Genomic DNA, 21,627 nt, shown 5'->3' on the forward strand with positions numbered 1-21,627 from the left:
GTATGCTGTGTTCTCGCTGCTTCGTTAGCATTGAAGCGATAGACAGCGAGCATTCGTGGTCATTGAGTATGATGTGCTCAGGTTTGCCTGTGCGCGCTGTCACCATATAAAGTTAGTAAATTAATGTTACCACGTTTATACGGCCGATAAAACTACTATCATTACTTCGTATAGCTGTCTACTAGTTTGCTATAGCAATTGATGCTTTGCCTTTTGGGTGAAACAGCGACTTTTTACGTATCTTGTAACATAGAAGAGCAAACATAAAAGAAAATTGAATGAGGTTTAATTCTTGTAAACCAAGTTATCACGAGCGAAAGGTCTGTTTGTTTTGGTTCTGTAAAGACTACGCACACAGCGTTTCATTAAAGTTAGGCCACAGTCTTTCACACATGTTACACACACTGCCAAACGGGTTGTCTATGAAGTCGCGCGGTGAAACCTGGCCGTCCTAGCCGAGCTCACCTTCAGTCAAATGATGTGCTTCGTCAAATGTTCTTTGTGGGTGCTGTTGCTTGTATGCATGGCTTCGTCTCTTCCTCCTTGTTGTTGTTCATGCTGCTGAACAATGGCGGTGGTTGCAGTAGCTTTGATCTCGGCATGCTTCCGCGCTTGGTAACTGTCTCTATAACGTGCTAATCTGGCCTGCCTTTGCTCCGGTGTTTCAGCAAGCAACTTTGCCTTTCTTGAGATTTTGCAGCCTGCTGTTTAGCTATATCTACTGGATGATTGGTTTCAGCATGTCATTCGCACTGAAGTGTACGCACAGACAGCCCAGCTGGCGTGCCATCCATGGTGAGACTGAGCAACCAAGCGTCGGCGAAGCAGCCGTTGAACCCTCGCCTTGTAACGTGAGTAGAGGTTTTGTGCTGGGGCCGACATGTGCTGACCATCGGCTAGGGTGGAAGCAGGGGATGTGGGACAAGACACGGAATGATGCGATGGTTCAAATGGCGAGAGCTGTCGTGACTGAGCACTCGAGGTGGTGTAGCAAGGACGGCTGCCCATCGTAGAAGTTGGGGCCAGGATTTGGTAGCCGGAGTGTGGAACGCAGCCAGAGCCTGGAACCTTGACGATACAGAAGTGGCTGTCCTGAGGCATGACGCAAATGTCCAGCGTGTAGATGTAAAATTACCGGGCACCCTACAAACACAGGACATCTGCCAGACCATGTGAGGCCACGTCACGCTCGCCTTGGCAGAGTCGGCGTGTTAACGCTGGCATTGGTTGGGCTCGGTCGTCCGGGTCACCAATTTGTGGGAAGGCTGGGTTCAGTCGTTCAGGTCACCGATTTGTGGGAGGAGGCGTGAAGAGGTAGCTGCCGTAGCCACGGTTCATTTAGGAAGCTCAGCCATAGTGCCGCGGCATCTTGGAAGTGGCCGACACCGCCGCTACCTAGGTCGAGCGTGCTAGCATGTTCTCATCTCGTGCTACCTACACGTTAGCTCATCCTCTTCTTTGCCTGTTTTGAAGGCGATAGCCGCGCTGCTGGGAGATAACATATGTGTATGCATTCCCACAGCAACTTGAAGAAATTGTTTTTTTCTCTCATAGTCAAGGCTGGATATAGCGGGCATCTTCATTGCATAAAAATGCATTCGCTATATCAACAGGTCATTAAAAGCTGACTTGTTCTAAAATCTAGCAATAAAGAACTGAACAAGGTTCAGTATAGGAACGCATTACACCCGAAAATGATGCACACTGCTATTATTGGTGGAAATCCATGGTTAACATCTGTTTAGTGCCAATTTGATAATGGCACTTAACATAACATAAGTTTTTCAAGCTGTTGACATCTTCGTAGGTCAAGGCTCTGGGCATATGCAAGATCCTTTAGCAAACACTGCGGTACCATTGTGCCAGGACATTCAACATCCTAGCGCTCACAAGCCATTTCAAGAGGATGTGTTCAACATTAGGTGGCCTGAAGTTAACCGCTTCCAAAGTTTGCAATTGACCTTTTCTCTTGTTGAGCAGCTCTTTCTACTTCAAAACAGTCAAGGTCGTTGACCTTGCTAGGTGATGCACACCCGTGGTTGCTTGTGTTATCTAACTACAGGGGCAGTGCACACGTGAGCAATAAAGAAAAAATAAAGCTAAAGAAAAAATATGGAGGATGTTTAACCTTCACCTTTAACAGTGGAACGCGATAGCGTTCAAAGATCCCTGACTGCTCCTCAGGCTTCCTGGCAACTGGAGCGTATGTAACCATAATGTTTACCGGGAAACGCTAGCCGCAAACGCTACGCACGAAGGTGGGCTTTCTGGTAGAAACATGGCCACTTGCGTGGGCCGTGATGCGGCGGAGGTGAGCGCCATCTGGAGGTATTGTAAGGAACTGAACGCCCTGCTCCGTGGCCTCCAAGATACTCATGTGCCGGTGTGTGCAAATGGCAAATGCCGTGGCCGGTCTATGAACGGTAGAAACGCTGGAAGTGGGGTTTCCGGGTTTTTGCGTAACAGAATTGTTTTCTCGGATAGTCAAATAACAATCCGACGTTATCATGTCTGTAGGATGTGTGTAACTCGTAGTTTACGATATTTATACGTAGTTTAGCTTAAGAAATTCTATTAGTTCAGTAGCTTTCTTGTGCCACTGGAGCACCTGGGTATTGGTGGTTCGAAAATCTCTTGCCAAAATGACGTCAGATGCTGGATTTCCTGCGACACGGGGCACTTAAAGGGAAGCTGAAAGGTTTTCCATAAAAAATGAGTGAACATCTGTACATAATGGTTTTCAACCCTCCGAATTCGGATATCGTATCGAAATTGAGCGAAAGAAAGCGCAAATATATTGTATTTTGACGAAAAGTGCAGCAGCGGACACGCCCAGCTCGCGCGTCTCGTTTCCACCTGTAATTGGTCGGTGCGCCTCGTGACGTCAACTCTAGTAACCGACCGCTGCCGCTACACATGAAGCGCGGTGCCAGGTAGTTTGGTGCTGTTTTCTGAGACGGTAATGGAAAATTTAGAGAGACTGCGTTTTTCTGAGGAGTTCGGCTTTACTCCCTACATGTACGAGCCGATTGCGAAGAACCGGCCTCTCGAAGAAGCAAAGCATGCTGGTGCGAGCAGTGCTTTCGACGCGAACGAAAGCAAAGTCTTGGGATCTCCTCGTGTTGGAAATGCTCTTTGGTGAGTATGTTTTTCGCAAAGCAATCTAGTGATCTTGCCGATCTTTCGCCGATCTAGTGAGCTCGTTCCCGGTCAAACAACTGTAGTGTTGTGTTCCTGCATGCCTCCTCGTGGAACATAAGCGGGGATGCGATCGTCGGCATTTGCGCGCTGTCCAAAGCTGTCGGCAATCTACAAAGACAGTTTAAACGCGTGAAAAGCTTCCTGGTTCATGCAGTACATGTAGTGGCCTTCATCTGTTGACTACCACTCATGTTGACTACCACTCACGTTGATTACCACTCACGTTGACTACCACGCACGTTGACTACCACTCTACATACACGCAGACGCACCAACAAAGAAATGCAGGGTCGATCGAAGCAGATTACGATGGCACGCACGCAGAAACAAGCGCGGTCAGGCACGGTCGCGGACGCTGCGAAGGAACGAAACACTAGAGTTGACGTCACAACACCGCAGTTTCCGGTCTCCGCTCCGCTTGCTCACTCAACGGGGGGCGGAGCTACAGCGCAATTTCAACCGACGATTACGTCGCTCCTAATTGAAAAAAAAACCCCGAAATTTTACCTACATGGTTTATAAGGTTCCTGCATCCGTATATGAGCGTCTTATTGAATTCGACAGACTCTTCAGCTTCCCTTTAATGCTGTCGCATTAGAAAGTAAGGCACCATGTTGATTGGCTGTGTGGTGTAGCATGTACAGTCCAGCTGTCTGACTGCCCCCTGGCTAATCAAGACTGGCCACACCACAGTATGGTTCAATCCATTCACTGTAACCAAACTGAGCAGAGCACTGGATCGTTATAAGTGCACAGCTCTCGCATGAATACTTTGCAAAACTTTTTACGTGTTGATAAACTGTTTGCAATAGGCGGAAGTTCAATTTAATTTCATCGTATAATGATGCAACTGAAATCTGATTAGATCCAATAAAGCTGAGTTGCTCGACCTTATCCATTATTTCATCACATCCCATCCTGTTATTCTGGAGTAAACAGCATCTCTTTGTTACATACTACAAAAAGATTTCGTATTCCACAAATTTTAATTCTTAAAAACCATGTAGTATGAAAAGCTTAGCAGAGAAGTATACTGCGTGCTACTACTTCGTATGGTCATGGACAACTCACCTGAATAGAGCGAGGCCAGGGAGAGGGACAGGCCACATTCACGCACTCCAGACAGGCTGGACTCAAGGTCGTCTGCTGCAACAAGTGGATGCACAGTTCCAACGGCATGTGTGTAGTGGCTAAGACATGCAGCTAACACTGGCTCTTGACATTAGTTGAGGAATAGTGCTTCCACAGCCATTGTTTTTTTTTCCCCCATCAACCAAAGTGTTGCCAGTGGGCAGTGAAAAATGAAGCACCACTGAAGCACAAAACAAAAGCAAGTGGGCAGAGCAAAAAAAAAAAAAGCTACTTCGGTATAGAGACTCTTTCTGAATTGTAAACTGCATTGTAACAGGTCTAAAGTGCTAGAAAAAATGAGGACGAAAAAGGGGGACACAACATGAGCGTTAACTTTCAACAAATGGTTTATTTTAAACCAAGGAACATATATACAGTAAATTTCCATTGACTCAAAGCTGTAAAAAAAAATATGTAGATAAGCGAAAGCAGAAAATAGAAGCCCTCTGGTCGAGCAAAGAACACATGGAGCCTTTCCAAAATGCCGATGGTAATAGTTTGTCACCTTTAGGTGCATCAGCACTGGAGCCTTTGGAATCTACAGGTACAACGGCATTACTGGCACTATGCCAACACAGCATGCTTGGCATCTTGGCAAATATATATCTTAATGATATATATTTAAAGCCAGCATCCAAAAAGCTGATGCTGATACTTTCTGCATCGCAATGAATTTCGGACAATTTAACTTCAAGAACCGAAACAACGGAACAGCGTAATTGCCATGCCTTTAGCAGATGTCCACGAGTGAAATGACATTTATGCCTCACCGTCGCACCAGCATGAATCGAGCGTCCTTATCGGGTCATGATCTCACTAAAATGCTGGAGGCTCGCATGCTGCCTTTATTCTTTTGGGTGTAGTGCAGTGCCTGTGCAAAAGACGCAAGACGCCCAAGGTTACGATTAATACACTGTGACCAAATTGATGCATAACTGACAGTGTTCTAAATCAGAAGGGGGAGGAGGGGGGAAATGACTCCCAGCTCACTGCTGCCACGTGACGCCACAGGTGGCGGCCGAGCAAGTGCACGTGAATGGGGATAGAAAGAAGGGGGAAGATAACTGCAGAGCGTAGCCCGGTGTGGCATCTAGCTCGGCTAGCGAGCTGCCACCGAGTAAAAAGTGAGGGCCAGTGACGCTGCCGAAGCTGCAACGTTGCTTTTTCCCCTATTATTTTCAGAGTAAAGATTTTGAGATATTCAAAGTCCAGCACAAAAGCTTTTTGAGATGAGAGGTGAAAAACATATTGGCTGAGACCACGGCTGGAAAACAATTTCGACTTAACTGGTCTTTCGATATATCAGAGTACTAGTAAACGAGGGTTTAGCGTATACATTGATGATGTCCACATGCCATAAAAAATGCCATGCACAGAGATATCGCCATCTTTTGCTTTGGACACATGCATACTTTTCCCCGAAATTATGGCAGAACCCATCTCACGATCACTGTCGATGGTAATGCATTGAGAATTGTAGCAGCGTAACTTATGGAACGCAGACACAGAAAGAACGAATAGATGTGGACACAGCTGCACTGCCAACCGATTTCTTTATTGAAATTCCCACTCTTTTTATTTCATTGCCACATCTCGTCTCTTTTATCTACCTGAGGCTTCTCTCAAAAAGGTGACTTCTTTTCTTGTCAAGGCCACTGACGGTGTGGCTACATATTGCGCTCCTGTTTGACTTATCTCATATGCCTCAAGAATCTCCGGAGTTAGCCTATCATCGTTCCTTGCACTTGCACATCATGGACTTGCACATCATGAAATTTGAGGGTGCACATGCCTACTTGGCTATCTTTTCCCTTCTTGTTCATTTTGTAACGTATGCAGTGCAAGGCTAGATTGCTGCCAGGTGTCCCTGATAGTGGTGATGCCTTAATGACCGAACAAGAGAGCACTCTTGTTCATGATTTAAACTGGTGCTCGCATATAACTAACATCATATCATCTACTAACAAAACCTTGGGATTTCTGAAGCGCAATCTCCGCAACGCTCCTCAACAAGTAAAACTACTAGCATATAAAACACTGGTTAGGCGAAAACTCGAATACGCATCACCCATATGGCATCCTCACCAGATTTACCTCAGCAACGCATTAGAATCCATACAGAACCGCGCCGTAAGATACATTCACTCGACATACTCATATGATATCAGCGTATCACCATTAAAAGTAGAGTCTGGTTTGGACACATTAGCGCACCGTCGCCGTATCGCGAGCTTATTATCATTATTCCATAAATTCTTCACCAGCTCGCTTCACCACGCACCTTACATTGTACCACCTTCACGCATATCGCTGCGCACAGGCCACCCACTAAATGCTGCTCGCCCTAGCTCGCGCACTGTCACCTGTTCGTCATCATTTTTTCATCGTACAGCTAAAGACTGGAACGGCCTTCCCCACCACGTCGCTGCCATCATTACCTCATCTGCCTTCGTGGATGAAGTAACGAGTATTCTGTCTTCAAAATAAGATAGTGGGCAACCTCCTGTATTTTTGTACCACCCACCCCTTATGTAATACCCCGCAAGGGGTCTTTAAGGTAATAAAATGAAATGAAATGAAATGAACCAAAGCTCTGACAGTGATGCCATCGACGTGGACATTTAAGAGCATTCCGGTGGGCACATTAGGGTAACAGGGGATTTTTGGGTCAGGGCTGACAGTACAGCTTTACCTCCAGAAGCTGCGCAGACTAGTTTTCAGGTGAAAAGCTACAGCTAAAGGAGGGCGAAGGAGAGCAGCAGCGAGTCAGTGAATGAGATGGACGGTGAAGCAGCGATGGCGACTGGGCGTAAAGGCTACTTTCCTCAGAACATTGGGTGCAGAGGATTCGATGCAGGACCGATAGCGGCTTGCAGTACAGAAAGGACCAGAGTAAGTGGGAAATGGGCTGTGCAACTGAGAGGGCCCCTTGCTGCAGCAATAGTGAGCAATGTTTCCAGCTGGGCTGCAGCGGAAATAGATAGGCTTGTCATCGGCTGTTCTCCATTCTGATTTGTTTCTGGATCAATGAAGGGCATACAGTCTGCGACGAGGCCTGTCTGTGGAGACTAGGCCAGCATCAGGGGTGTTCTAGGTGCAGACATAGAAAGGAAGCCAAGGATTGCATATTCCTGGCAAACAATGGCGTGGATCTAAGAAACAGCTGGCATCAAGGTCTCAGATACAGTGGGTTTATAAGAAGCCGGATATGTGGCCTAGAGTTCTTGACAGACGATGTGCGTCGCATCGTCCGATGAGGATAGTTGACAAGAAGTTGCTTCACAAGAGAAGGCTGCAATGGTATTCAGTAGATGCTCGAACTGAGGCAAGATGAGCTGGGATTTTGCTTGCTCTAGACGACGGCACTGCTTGATAATACTGTTAATGGTAGTCACGTTGGTGAAGATGAGCAGATTGAATGTGCAGTCTGCGATAGCCTTCAAAATATGGGCGATCCTGTCAGCCTTGGACATCGACTGGCCAGCTTGTCGATACAAGGCCAGCATGTCCAGTATGTACAACAAGTAAAGTTCACTTGACGTCTGGGTACTTGCCACTAGTTGTTTCTTGGCAGCAAGCTGTCGACCAAACGAGTTGCTGAAAAGGTCGCAGAGCTGCTACTTTAACGTGTCCCAGCTGGTGACATCATCCACGTGGGTCTCAAACCACAGGCAAAGGGTTCTGCTGAAGTAAAATATGACGTTGGGCAGCATTATAGTTGGATCCCAGCCATTCTGTTCACTGACACACTTGTACATGCTGAGCCACTTATCCAGGTCAATGATGTTTGCCCCAGAAAAGGTCTCGACATTGTGGGGCTGTGAGAGGGCAATAAACTGGGTGGTGGTCACAGGCGTAGCTGGAGTTGGCATGTCATCACCTGGTGGTATGGTGGTAGATTCAAGGTGGCATCCACTGCTCCATCGTCAGAAGTACCGAGCACCTCCATAAAATAAATGTTACGTGAAAGCACAATAGGTAAACTATTTACACGGTGTATTTACAAGAGGTAAAAGCACTGGCCAACATGAAAGCGAGCCAACATCCAGCAATGCACATAGTCGTCCTCAGATCAATCAGAGCCCGCTTATGGGTATGTCCCACTAAATCCAAGTGTCCACATCATCTTTAAATAGCACATAGCAATATGGTCATGCTTAACATACATCAAGCCCCCTCAGTTTCCCTTCTCTCATTTATTCATAGCAAGGGTCTAGGATCTGGCAGCCTTGATGTCATTGGGTAGCATGCGAGGGTTTATTAACCACATGCCTGCTCTCCTAAGTTCACATATTAGATAATGCCATCGGAGAAAAAAGGATGTTCCAAATCTGCCCACCATGATTTTGAGTGGCACTGGCTAACACTCCTAGGGCTAGAGCTGGTAAACATAAATAACCAAATCAGTGGATGGATTGATAGTCATCACCACAGCACGACTGGTAATGTAACGCACAAATAATGCAGATATTGTGGGTTCGGCTCCCACCGGCAGCAAGTTATCTTTTAATCTACTTTCATTTCCCTTGTCCTTTATTATATTTTTACATTTAAATTTCAAGCACATCTAGTTTCCCAGATGCTTTCCTTGGTTTCATTGTCTGTTGGCTTTGTATGGCCATGATTAACCTACATGAAGCCTCCTCAGTTTCCCTTTTTAACTGCTTTATTTATAGCTTGTGATGTATCATATAAACAATAAGAATCAACTAGGTGGAGGGAATGGGAAAAACCGAAAGAACAAGGAAAAAAATCGAAGAAACAAATCATTGCCCCTTCCAGTCCGTGAAGATGGTTGAACAGCAAAGCTCTGTTATATACACTGAGTGTTACGCCATGCAAGTCAAACTTCACAAGCAGTTTATATCGTAAATCTTTTGTTTCACGACTCTTTCAGCTTATTTCCACTTTTGCGTGCTTTACGTGGTGAGTATGCTTTAAGAGTGCTTTATTTTTGCAGTTCTCCCAGAGGTCTTTATTTCTTTTTTTTTTTGCCCGTGGGGTTTTTGTCTGTGTTTTGACATGCTTTTTTTTTTTTGCATGCGAGTTGCTCTGCCCCTTTTTTGCACGCCAGCAATGAGAGCGAGGTTTGGCGGTGGGCAGCTTCTTCCTCAAGAGTACGCACTACTCGTGGTCTTCCCATAGTTGTAGCTGGGATGAAATGCGTGGAACCACTAATCCAAAGCTCCGTATATTGGGCACAAGGCCCACCACTGGAGATGTGAGTGCTGCAATCGTTTTGATGATTGGATGAATTGGTGTGATGACTGACGTGGCTGCCAGCACGGCACTTCTTGTCGGTGCAAGAAGTGCTGGCAGCCATGCACTCCTAGTATCGCATTTAAATCGCTGGACAATGTTCGTTGGCTGCAAATCACCAGCATAACATTTGTTTCTTTTGTGGCATGGTGCAATAAATCGTCAATAAATTCGATGCTGATCTGGCTCGATCGCCAAATATGCACCATGTGACAATCGCATAAGATTAGCGTACAAGATAGCATTCCCAGATACAGGTACAGATACAGATACAGGTACAGATAACGGAATAATTTTATAATAACCTGTACAGTACCCAGAGTAGCCAAGATACCTACATTCGAAGTAGTAATGAACTGGTTACAGAGGCCACTTTTATAACTAGCAATGAAGTTAGAAGGGCCTTGCAAGACATGAAATGGGGAAAAGCAGCAGGAGAATATGAAATAACAGTCGATATGATAAAAAATGGAGGATACATAATGCTTGAAAAACTAGCGGCCCTTTATATGAACTGTCTATCGACTTCAATGGTCCCACAGAAATGGAAGAATGCCACATTATACTAATCCACAAGAAGGGACACGTTAAATAATTGAAAAATTATAGGCCCATTACCTTACTTCCAGTATTGCATAAAATATTCACCAAGATAATTTATATTAGAATAAGGGCAACACTTGACTTCAGTCAACCAAGGGAACAGGCTGGTTTCAGGAAGGGATAGTCTACAATGGATCACACACAGGTCATCAATCAGCTGAGAAATCTGCAGAGTACAATCAGCCTCTCTATATGGCTTTCATAGATTACAGAAAGGCATTTGATTTAGTAGATATACCAACAGTCATAGAGGCATTACATAATCAAGGAGTACAGGACGCTTACGTAAGTATCTTCGAAAATATCTACAAGGATTCTACAGCTACCTTGATTCTCCACAAGAAAAGTAGAAAGATAACTATAGAGAAAGGGGTCAAGCAAGGAGACACAATCCCTTCAATGCTATTCACTGCATGTTTGGAAGAAGCATTCAAGCTATTAAACAGGAAAGGCTTAGAAGTGAGGATCAACACCAAATATGACATTGTCCTGTTCAGCAACACTGGGGATGAGTTACAACAAATGATTGAGGACCTCAACAGAGAAAGTGTAAGGGTGGGGTTGAAGATTAATATGCTGAAAACAAAAATAATGATTGATAAATAGCCTGGCAAGGAAACAAGAGTTCAAGATCGCCATTCAACCTCTAGTCTGTGAAGAAATATGTTTACCTAGGTCAATTACTCACAAGGGACCGTGATCATGAGAAGGAAACTTACAGAAGAATAAAATTGGGACAAAGTGCATATGGCAGACATTGTCAGATCCTCAGTGGAAGCTTACCTACCATTACCAGTGAAAAGAAAGGTGTACAATCAATGCATTCTACCGGTCCTAACTGATGGGGCAGAAACTTGGAGGTTGACAAAAGATCTCGACAACTAGCTAAGGACCGTGCAAAGAGCAATCAAATGAAGAAAGTTAGGCATAATGTTAAGAGACAGGAGGAGAGCGGTGTGGATCAGAGAGCAAACAGGGATAGCCGATACTCTAATTGACATTAAGAGAAAAAAACTGGAGCTGGGCTGGCCACCACGCATAACCAGTGGACAACTAGAGTTAAAGAATGGGTGCCGAGAGAAGGGAAGCGCAGTCTGGGACGGCAGAAGACTAGGTGGGGTGATGAAATTGGCAAATTTGCAGGCTTAAGTTGGAATCGGTTGGCGTAGGACAGAAGTAATTGGAGATCGCAGGGAGAGGCCTTCGTCCTGCAGTGGAGATAAAGTAGGCTGCTGATGATGATTGCAATACCAATAAGGTCAAATGTCAACTCTTGTGAGCTGCAGTTATGTGCCCTCAACTGTCTCCCACATGACGCTGAGTCCTTTAACTCACATGGCGTCACCAAAACCACAGCTTCGCAGACTAGTCAGCCAAAATAAAACAAGAAGTCATCTAGGTACAGAAAACAAATACATACTGACATTTCGGGCAGCTACAGGTCCCTTGTTCGCAAGAACAGACTTAAATAACATTGCAAGTTGGTGCGATAACTGGCTCATGAATACAAATCCTAACAAATGCAAACTAATGACTGTTTCTCAGCAGCACGATAGCTCCTCAACGTACAAACTAAGTGACATCGAACTCGACCATGTATCATCATATTGGTACTTCGGGGTTACTATTACCTACAACATAACATGGAATACTCACATTATTATGATCAGTAACAGTGCAAACGCCACATTAGGATACTTACGACATAACTTCAATAAAGCCCCACCTCCCCTCAAAATGCTTCTATACAAAACTCTTGTGCGTTCAAAGTTAGAATACGCCGCTGCAATCTGAAACCCTCATCACACAAATTTAATTAGGTCTCTAGAATTATTTCAGAAGAACACCACACGTTTCATTCTTTCTAGTTACCATAGTAGAACATTTATAACAGCAATGAAACAAGCTCTATCACTGCCATTTCTGTCACTGCATCATAAGTATTTCCGCCTTTGCCTCTTTCATAAGGTCTTCCATCATTCATCACTGTGTACCAAGCTTATCACCCCCCCCCCCACCCCCACCCCCCAGTTATCGCTCATCACCGATTGACCGTAAACACAAAGTTAAGGGCATTTTTTGCAACACAAACACATTTTATTTTTCCTTCATACTGCACACATCAAACAATTGGAACCACCTACCTGATGACATTGTTCCCATTTCTGATCATTTTCTTTTTACCCATTCTTTATCTGCGCACCTGCATTCTGATAGCCCTGCTTAATCATCTTGTGTATCTCTCCTCCCCACTCCTTTCTTCTTCTTTTTTCATGTGTCGCGATGCCTGCAATTTCTTTTGCTTTTTCATGTTTTTTTTTCTTTCTCCCTTTTCTTCTCCCTTACCCAAATTTCTCTTATGCTCATAATTTGCCACTAGTATTGTATAACAAGCTGTGTTTCTTTCTGTTCAATTCAGTTATATTTGTTTTAGTACCATTCTGTTATATTTCATTTAATTTTTACGATTTGTCGCTAATACTGTATAATGCTGCACATTTCATTCTGTTCTTTTCTTTGTTTATATGTCGTCACCCACTCTCCTCTGCAATGCCTTGGCAATTGAGGGTATCAAAAATAAACAAAATAAATAAATAAATGAAGACAAGCACAAGAACGGGCAATTATATTAATGGGGTAGGTGGTGCAGAGCGCACGTATATATCTCAGGGAGACTACCCTGCATCCGATTAACCGTGCCTTTTAACGACAGACTATGTAAACATTCTAAGAGCAACCCTAAGGATAAGCACTTCTCTGTTGCGATTGCACCAGAGCATCCCAATCAGTGATGTAGTTAGTAGAAATGTGATGATCTGCCAAGGCGTTTTAGCTTGCATTTCTTTCCGGACGTCGTTCTGGTGCTGCTGAATCATCATGTTTTCTTTCAAACCTTACATGAGTGAGAAGTTTTCATCCAACTTTGGACTACAGACCAGTCATCCACTTGCAGCTGCAGCTCAGGGATTAAGCAATCATGGAGACTAAAATGTAGAAGGAAGCACAGCTTGTACACATGCCCACCCTGTTGCGAAGATCAAGCTTGTCAAATGACCCTCAATGCAACTGGTATGCCCAGATTTCAACCCCTTTCAGACAATCTCACCTGCTTGTTAAATCATGTTTTACCCTACATTATGCCTGATGCACTTTTTTGCTACAGTTGAGAAGGATTCTTTGCTGTATCTCATACATACGTGTGAAACACATTCCATACGAATTTTGTTCATTCTGGATGTGGGGCCTCAATGTAGCAGTACAACCTGTTCACTTGAAAAGGCAAGTGATGCACAGTGGTTAGAACGCTTGCTTCGAAATTGCATGAAAACTGTTGGCTTCATCTTCGGTATACAGTTAAACCTCATTATAACGAAGTCAGTAAAATCTGCAATTTGCTTTGTTATAGTAAAATTAATTTTGTTATAGTGAAATTCAACCTTTAGTACAGTCACGGAAGGGGCCACAATATTCTTCTAATTTTCAGGCAATCAAAAAAATAATTTTGAATGAGAAAGAAATTCATTGTGTCAAACTTGAGAGTAGGCGAAGAAAGATACCGTTTCATGCTGCATAGACGTTATCTTCCCAATGACAGCATGAAACAAAGCCAGCCACGCTTTCGCATTCACTCCGCCTCTGCGGCTGATACTGTCACCCACAATGGGACAACGCTATCACGAAAAGTGCCGGTAGCGGGGTGCAAATTCTTTGTGAACACGTCTCCGAAACTCGAGATTATGCTACCTCCGGTGCTAAATGCACAGGAAGGCAGCACACATGATGCCACGCCATCTCAGCAAGGCCACTCTTTGCACAGTCTGTCTAAAACAGAGCACGTGGACTGTGTATTGGCTCACCTGTGCTGACAGGTATTCGAAGCCACGGCTGCAAACGCACAGCAACCTGCCCCTCCGCTCACCCCCATGACATAATACTCTCTAATTATCTAATCACAAAGCTCCCACTCAACATTAGCGAGGTAACGATTACGGCAAATGAAAAGAACTTGAACTCACCTGACAACTCGTACTCATCAACATCGCCATCGTTGTCACTGAGGTCCGCTGGCAGCAAAAAAGAAAAGCATCAGCACCGTGAGTAGCTTACAGTTGACAACTAATTTCTTTGACAAGAAAAAGAATTCATTTAAAAAAAGAAAAGTAAGAAATGCAGTTTTATTGCGTTGCTCACTGGCATCTTGTCTTTCAAGGGAGGACACGGCTCATGATATGAACTTTCAAACCAATGGCTCATTTCAAGACAAAGTGGAAGGCATGTTAAGAGCAATAGTATAGGGCTGGATGAAAAATTTTGTCATTAGGAGTATTTTGTAAAAGAGTTCTGGCTCATAAAAAGTTAAAGTGGCTACGGTTAGTCACAAAACTACTGTTCCGAAATGAAGATAAAGCATTTTTGTGCCTTGTATATTAGGAAAGCCTAAACTATAGCCAATTCTATATTTCAATAGTTTTCATAGAAACATACAAATTGGGCACTGCTAACACTGCTCTTCCACCTGGTGTCCAAAATTTACACTTTATTATAGGGTGGAAGATAAAAGTGAAAAATCTAAGCCCACATTAGCATTCTGCATAACGTTTAACAGAAAAAAAGCTTTGTAAAACTAAGTCTGTATAAAGTAATGTGGAAATGATAGCTTTCAAAAATTGAGACATGGCTGAAAATGTATAAAAAGAAGTAAATGCCTTCTAAGATTCAAAATCGTACTGTTTTATTTATACCCAATTTTCTGGACTATAGACTGCACACAATGTATAGTCTGCAGGGGCCAATTTGGGCTTAAATCTTTAAAAAGTTTTTCTTAGACAGTTCGCAAAGATAAACTTTGACAGAAAATGTGTGTTTAGCTTGTCTGCAACCTGTGAACGGTAGGTAAGCAAACTCTTATTACCACCCCCTAAATGCTGTGGGGATGCGCGACTCTCGCACGTCCCCTGATGTTTTTCCCGCATAGCGCGTCTCCTGTAATCCGGCTTCGCCGCGTTGCCTGCGTGATGCCCGCGGCGGTCGATGTGGTTGGGGCGCAGTGCGAGAGATGGCGCGAGTGTTGCGCTGCTAACGCCGCCTCACGGCAGGGTTACTTGGGGGCGCAGGGGAGGACAGGCTGGCTTTTTCCCGGCGGGTCGGGGAACGGCGTGGACGTCCCGCGTGCGCGCCGACCCATGCTTCTGCGAGACCTAAAGCCCCTCAATTTTCCAAAAGTAGCGCCATTCTTAGATCTTTCCGCCACCCCGCTCACCCAGGCGCTTCCTCCTCCACTCCTCCTGTCGCCCCAGCCTCCTCCGCTCCCCCATTGGCCAATCTGTGTCACGTGAAAGCGGGCCCCGCGCTTTTGTATATTTTTTTCTTTCCGGCGCAGAGCAGGCGCCGCGCTTTTGTATATCTTTTCTTTCCAGCGCGCTGCGACCCCCAATCTTGGGCCTGCGACCCCCATTTTTGGGCCTCCGCGACGAAGTACGGCAGGCGGTTTGAAGGAGCGCGGTAGTTTTATACAATGTGTTAGGGCCGAGTGCTTAATTGCGATGCCGTGCTGCTGCGCCTACGGTTGCCACAACAGACCCAGTGACGGCAAAAAGCTTTTTGTTTTACCATCCGCCGGGCGCAACGCAAAACGAAGAAAAGTGTGGATTCACAAGATCGGGCGGGCTGACTTCGAGCAAGTGGCAAAGAACGCGCGGCTTTGTTAAGTGACACGGCTCCTCCAACCTCTTCTTTTGACGCCCGTGTCAAAACGGGCCCGTGTCCAGTGCATTGGGGGTGCGTTAAAGAACCCCAGCTGCAAAAAAAATTAATCTAGAGCCCCCATTATGGCGTGCCTTATGAGATCGTGGTGTTGGGATGTAAAACCCAAGAATCAACTTTTCTTCTGTCTTGTGTGCCTTGACTGTTCCAGTTAACGCAACACTGCTTCCTTGTGAAAACTTACAACGCAAAAGAATACAGACGCACGTAGTATACAGAGATAAAATTAGCACTTCAACAAAAGTGTTGCTGGTGCCAATGAGGGAGGGGGATAATTATTTTCTGAACCTCTTTCCAGTTGTCCCATCAAGTTCCTTCTTTCTTTTCTATCAAATTCTAACCATTTGCACTGTAATAAATAAATAACGATTTCATATGCTGGTAAGTTGTTAAAATTATCTATACCGCCTATGTGTGAAAACGTTGCTCATGGCCACCACAACCTGTGCATGAGCTACGTACATCTGTAAAAGGCGCGGAACAGAAACGGCCCTGCTGCCAGGCATTGCTGACCGCAGACAGTCGGAATCTCTCACGCGCCGGCCGAACAAAAGCATCCTGCAGGTACGTAAATTAACCTACGAAACCACGTGCACATACTTTCGCGCTGTCAAAACCTGAAACTCTGGTAATTACTCGCGTGTCTGAGCACACCGCGTGCTTGTGTCGTGTTTCAGCAACACGAACTTTCAACGTGCGCGCGCTTTACGCCTTAAATACGCCTTGAATAATGGTGCTTTTCTCTATTTCTTCCGCAAATCCGACACGACATTCTTAAGGCCAGTTACCGACTGACAAAGCAAGATCTAGATTGAAAAAACTGCTCCGCAGGACTCGAACGAACTTTTCCGCGGATTTCCTCCCGTAGCGTGTTAGCCGTCGTCTGCTACGGCAGGCCCACTGCCGGCGGCGCCACCGTCGAGGCCGCGCCGAGCGGAGGAGGAGAGAAGTGAATGGCGCTACTTTGGGAGATTGAGGGGCTTTAGCGAGACCGCCTCGCGTGGCCGGCTTGGAACGCGCCACCGTTGGCGTGACCGAACACGCGAACGACCAGGCGTTGGGATCCAGCATGGGGCGAACATATTCGCTCGTTTTCCGGTCGCGGTGAGTCGGACTTCTAGATTTGTCGCGCGCCCATCGGTATGTTTTGTGGATAGCAACAGCAGCAGGCATTGATCTATGAAAGGTGCAATAAATGCCCTTGTGATTGTTTGCACTACTGTGTGTTGTCGTTCCTTTGTCCCAAGAGCTCGGAGGAGTCACCCACATCTGGCTGCCCAACGTGGGACTCTTGGGGCATCGGACGATAGTTTTAACAGTTTTGCTTCGTTCGAGACGTTTGTTTGAACCGAAGCGTAGGGCTAGCGTGGATTTTGTTCGCTAGCGTTGGCGGCGTGCTTTCTTGAGCGAGGCGACGGTGGCTGTAGTGTGTTTGAACATGTCAACATGCTAAGCCTTTTCGCAAGTGCTTTTTTTTTAATGGCATTCGTTGGTACGAGAGCCACGTGGTCTGCATCCTGGGAGAGCGAAGCATAGCGCCCGCGGCGCATATTGGCAAGCCTGAAGTGAGTGAGTACGGAAGCCTCGTGGGTGGTCCGAATTTCTCATGTAAATAGCTTCTTCTATCTCTTTGACACGGATGAAGTCGCGGCTCTGGGAGCCGGGTGGCCGCGGGCCACGGGTGCCACTACGGGCTGACTGGTATTGCGGCCTGGCACTGAGCGCTCCGACACCGTCTGGGACGGTGGGCGCCGTCAACTCGGATGCTGTGTGCATCGAGCGGAGTAGGACCACCTCACAAAGCTGACGTCTCCTCGCGGCTGCATATTTTGCGCCCATTTTGGGTGTTTTTTTTTTTGGATGCCGGTTGTTGTCAGAGTAGCGACGCTTTAGGCCTAAGGCTTTACCAAGCGCATAGAGTTTCTCACTACATTACCTAGAGGGAAATTTGGCGCTGCTGCGCTGTGGTATGCCGCTGTATAGGCAGGTTGCGAACGTAGTTCCCGCGCCTACTAGGGCGCCCCTCGCGGCGGCGAGCGCGGAACCGGCAGGATACGACCGGCCCGCTTGCGTTCGGAAAGCCTGTATGTGCACTGTTTCGCGCGTAGCTGTTGCCTTTTCTGAGCAATGCCGATGTGCAAACCGAGCTGTTGAGTAGTGGGCTGCAACAGCACGTACACCAACTCACGAGGAACAAAGTTTTACAGGTTTCCAAGCCGACCGTATGAAGCAGAACGGCGTCAACACTGGATAGCGCTCGTCCGACGGCATAAGCTGTTTTATGTTCCGGCGTTATGCCAAGTGCGTTATAACGCTGAATTCTTTGCTTTTACAGCAATTATGGCAGCAACGGGACACCTACAGTCAGTGGCGTAGCTAGGTCGTCTGGCACCCAGGGCCCATAGGTCTTCTGTCCCCTCCCCCGGGTTTATTGGAGGAAGGCGAGGATATCAACAATTTCCGTGTGTCTCCAGAGGTATATGACCCCCCCCCCCCTGCTACGCCACTGCCTGCAGCGCGTACGAGGATATGCATCAAACAAAGTAGTTTTTTCCTACACTGTACCGCAGTAAAGCCGTGGAACTCTTTCCCAATCCTCTCCCATTCAAACAGCGCTAGGGCTTGCCGAGAGATTTGAGGAGGGGTTGCAGCCGGCTGAGCTGGCATACACTCTTCTGCGCCCAGCATAACAACGAAGGTGCAGATGAGATCACCAAAATTTTTGACAACGTGGTTTCTTGGAACCTCCTTTGCACGTACTGAAAAATCGCAACATAAAAGTAACGCACTTCCAGTAACTTTGGCGAAAATATTTTCGCAGCGTAGTCTAACACAACTGGTAAGTTAATCCCCCCCCCCTTTTTTTTTGTTTGGGGAGAGCAACGTTAGAATACCTCTGGGAGGTCTTACGAGTCGTTCGTACGCCCCACGTTCTTGGATGAGATGTTTTGGATTCGTATTTGCCGTCATGTATGTACAGGGAAACTACCGCGGCGTCCTTGCATTTCCCTGCGATGCCAGCACGGCAATCGCAGCTCCCCGCTAGGATTTGTCTGCTGTCGTCGATCTTCAAGAATCAATTTTGCCTACAATTTCATGCGTCCACACCGTAGATAACGAAGTAAATTATACTGAGCTTCACGCATCTCGCTGGTGCATTATTTTTGGTTTGCGGAATAAACCTAGCAGTCACTTCCGATCAGTGCGAGTTCAACACTTCCCTCACGTCGTAGACGTGCCCCACTTCAAATAGACGACTTCCTTTCTCTAAATTCTTTTCACGAAAAAAGCTATGAAGATCTTGCAATTCCCCGAAACCCGGTTAAAATTAATTAATATCGGCACGCTGGTTAAAACCGGTTAAAAAATTAAACCCGGTTAAAAAATTAATATCGGCACGCTGTTTCGCGCCATCGCTACCGTTTGACAGGACGCCAAACACGCAGTGCGGGCTGCTGACGCCGTGAGTAATCCTACCACATTCGCGCAACTATTCGTCAGATGGCGCTAGGGATGGATGGATGTTATGAGCGTCCCCTTTGGAACGGGGCGGTGGCTTGCGCCACCAAGCTCTTGCTACTATGCTGTCTAATATCCTACCTAGGTTAACCAATGAAAAAAAAAAACACTATGAACTACCACGTCCAAATTTTCTGATACTCTATTGCGAACTGTGCTTTTGTACGTCTCCGTCCTTTGTCGTTTCCCTACTTTTCTTCCACCAATCCTCCAATCGCCTCTTACTGATGTCTATTGCGGACCTGTTTGCTTTACCACTGCTCCCGCTGAACCCAAGGGCTTCAAGGAGGCCAGCGGTGCCTAAATCGACCGCTGGATAGACGTCTTCACATTCTAATAAAATATGCTCCGTCGTTTCCCTAGCTTTACCGCAGCAAGCACATGCTTCTTCTTCCTTCTTATATCTCGTAGGGCTCCCTGCAATGGTCAGGCGGCGCGGCGATGGATGGATGGATGGATGATTGTGGCTCAACCCTTTGAATCGGGCGGCGGCGACGCGCGCCACCTAGCCTTTAATCGTTCTATATGCATGCATACCTATGTATTTACTCCTTTACTTTTGCGTTGATATTGTCCACCAATCAGATAGCCTCCGTTTAGTTATTTCTACCTGTTCAAAGTCTATTCTACTTTCAATGTCTTTGAAACCCAAGGCTTTGAATAGTTCCCCGTTAGATTCAACTGCAGGGCGAAGTTGTTTACAAGCAAGTATCAGGTGTTCCGCCGTTTCCTCCTCCTCTCTACACGCCTCGCATACCAAATCTATCTCCTGGTATCTGGCTCGGTACGTTTTAGTCCTCAGTACACCTGTCCTGGCTACGAACAACAATGAGCTTCCCTTAGAGTTATCGTAAATATTTTCTTTGGCTATTTCTTGCTTAAACGTCCTGTATGTCTCCAATGCCGATTTGGTTTGCATCTCTGTGCTCCACATACCCCTCTCTGCCTCCTTAACCTTTTTCTTGACAGATGATTCCTTACTTGTTCCCCCGCTACTGCCCAAGTATTTGCTTGTCAATTTTCTAGTTCGCTTCCTCCACCTCGTGTCAACATTCCTCGTGTATAAGTAACTGAAAACCTTCCTAGCCCACCGAATTTCCCCCATTTTTCTCAATCGCTCCTCAAAGGCTATCTTGCTACTAGCCTCTCTGCCCTCGAAAGAAGACCATCCCAGATCCCCCTGCACTCCAAGATTTGGTGTCTTGCCATGTGCTCCCAGAGCGAGCCTACCCACCCCACGTTGCCTAATTTCCAACTGTTGCCGGGTCTCTGTTCTAATACATAGAACCGCATTGGCAAAAGTCAGGCCTGGTACCATTACCCCCTTCCATAGAGTTTCATACTAGTATACCTAGAGGCAAATCTGGCGCTGCGATCGTTCAACCATCATGGGAATGATGGGAAGTACAGGCTTCGGATTGGCATTCTCGGAGTGGCGATAGCGCGCTGGGCCAGCGACTGGGACGATGCTTGTGACGCGGTGTGGCGTCGAAGCCGTGACGAGGAAGCTGCGCCATCGTAAACGTTGAAATAACATGTTTTGAGCGTTTGGACCTTGGTTGGTTAAGTGTGTTAGGTTGACACTGTAGCGTTACGTTCTTTATGAAACTTCAGAATAGGAAAAAGAAGGCACTACTGATACAAGACATATACAGTTGTACTTCTAGTGGCTTGAAAATCAAATTTTATTGAGGGCTTCATTATGTGCTCGTTTATGTGCTCATTGACACGCGTGTTTTAGGACTTTGAGAACACAAACTTACTTGTGGTAGGAAAGATAGCTGCTTCCGAGCTGTAGTCTAGTGGTACGCCAATATAAAATATGATGAAGCATACTCGTAGGAGGCCACTAGCGTCCTAGCTAGCACTGCAGCAGATGTGCTTAAAAGTACTTGAAGACGTTCAGCAATCGTGACAGCCGACGCAACCTTTTCGAAAGAGCAAGAGTTCGCAAGTGCCTGTCGTCTGCGAGAAAAGTCTCGCGTTTGCAGCGAGCAGGCGTCGTAGCAGACGACACTTTTAGCATTCCGCTCAAGGGCGCAACGCTTTGTCACAATACAACATTTTTATTTCCAGGAATACTTGGTGAGTATTTTTATATAAGTACATGCACGGTTGTTTTACTGTTGCAAAAATGAATAAACAATTATT

The 21,627-nt window shown here is 46.0% G+C and overlaps 1 protein-coding gene across 5 annotated transcripts in view; it reads right to left on the bottom strand.

Annotated features, from left to right (window-relative positions):
• The window catches only part of Rubicon (run domain Beclin-1-interacting and cysteine-rich domain-containing protein rubicon), a 461,889-nt gene that overhangs the window by 274,996 nt on the left and 165,266 nt on the right, over window positions 1–21,627 (bottom strand). For 3 of the 5 annotated variants that reach the window (XM_070531457.1, XM_070531461.1, XM_070531459.1), the window contains 2 exons: window positions 14,211–14,258; window positions 4,273–4,347 (listed from right to left, as the gene is read on the bottom strand). In XM_070531457.1, the coding sequence (XP_070387558.1) occupies window positions 4,273–4,347; window positions 14,211–14,258 (123 nt within the window). The remainder of the gene's footprint in view (window positions 1–4,272; window positions 4,348–14,210; window positions 14,259–21,627) is intronic. The other 2 variants (XM_070531458.1, XM_070531460.1) reach the window with 2 other exon arrangements.

This window comes from Dermacentor albipictus, chromosome 1 (genome assembly GCF_038994185.2).
Source record: "Dermacentor albipictus isolate Rhodes 1998 colony chromosome 1, USDA_Dalb.pri_finalv2, whole genome shotgun sequence".
In the NCBI taxonomy this organism is placed as follows: domain Eukaryota; kingdom Metazoa; phylum Arthropoda; class Arachnida; order Ixodida; family Ixodidae; genus Dermacentor; species Dermacentor albipictus.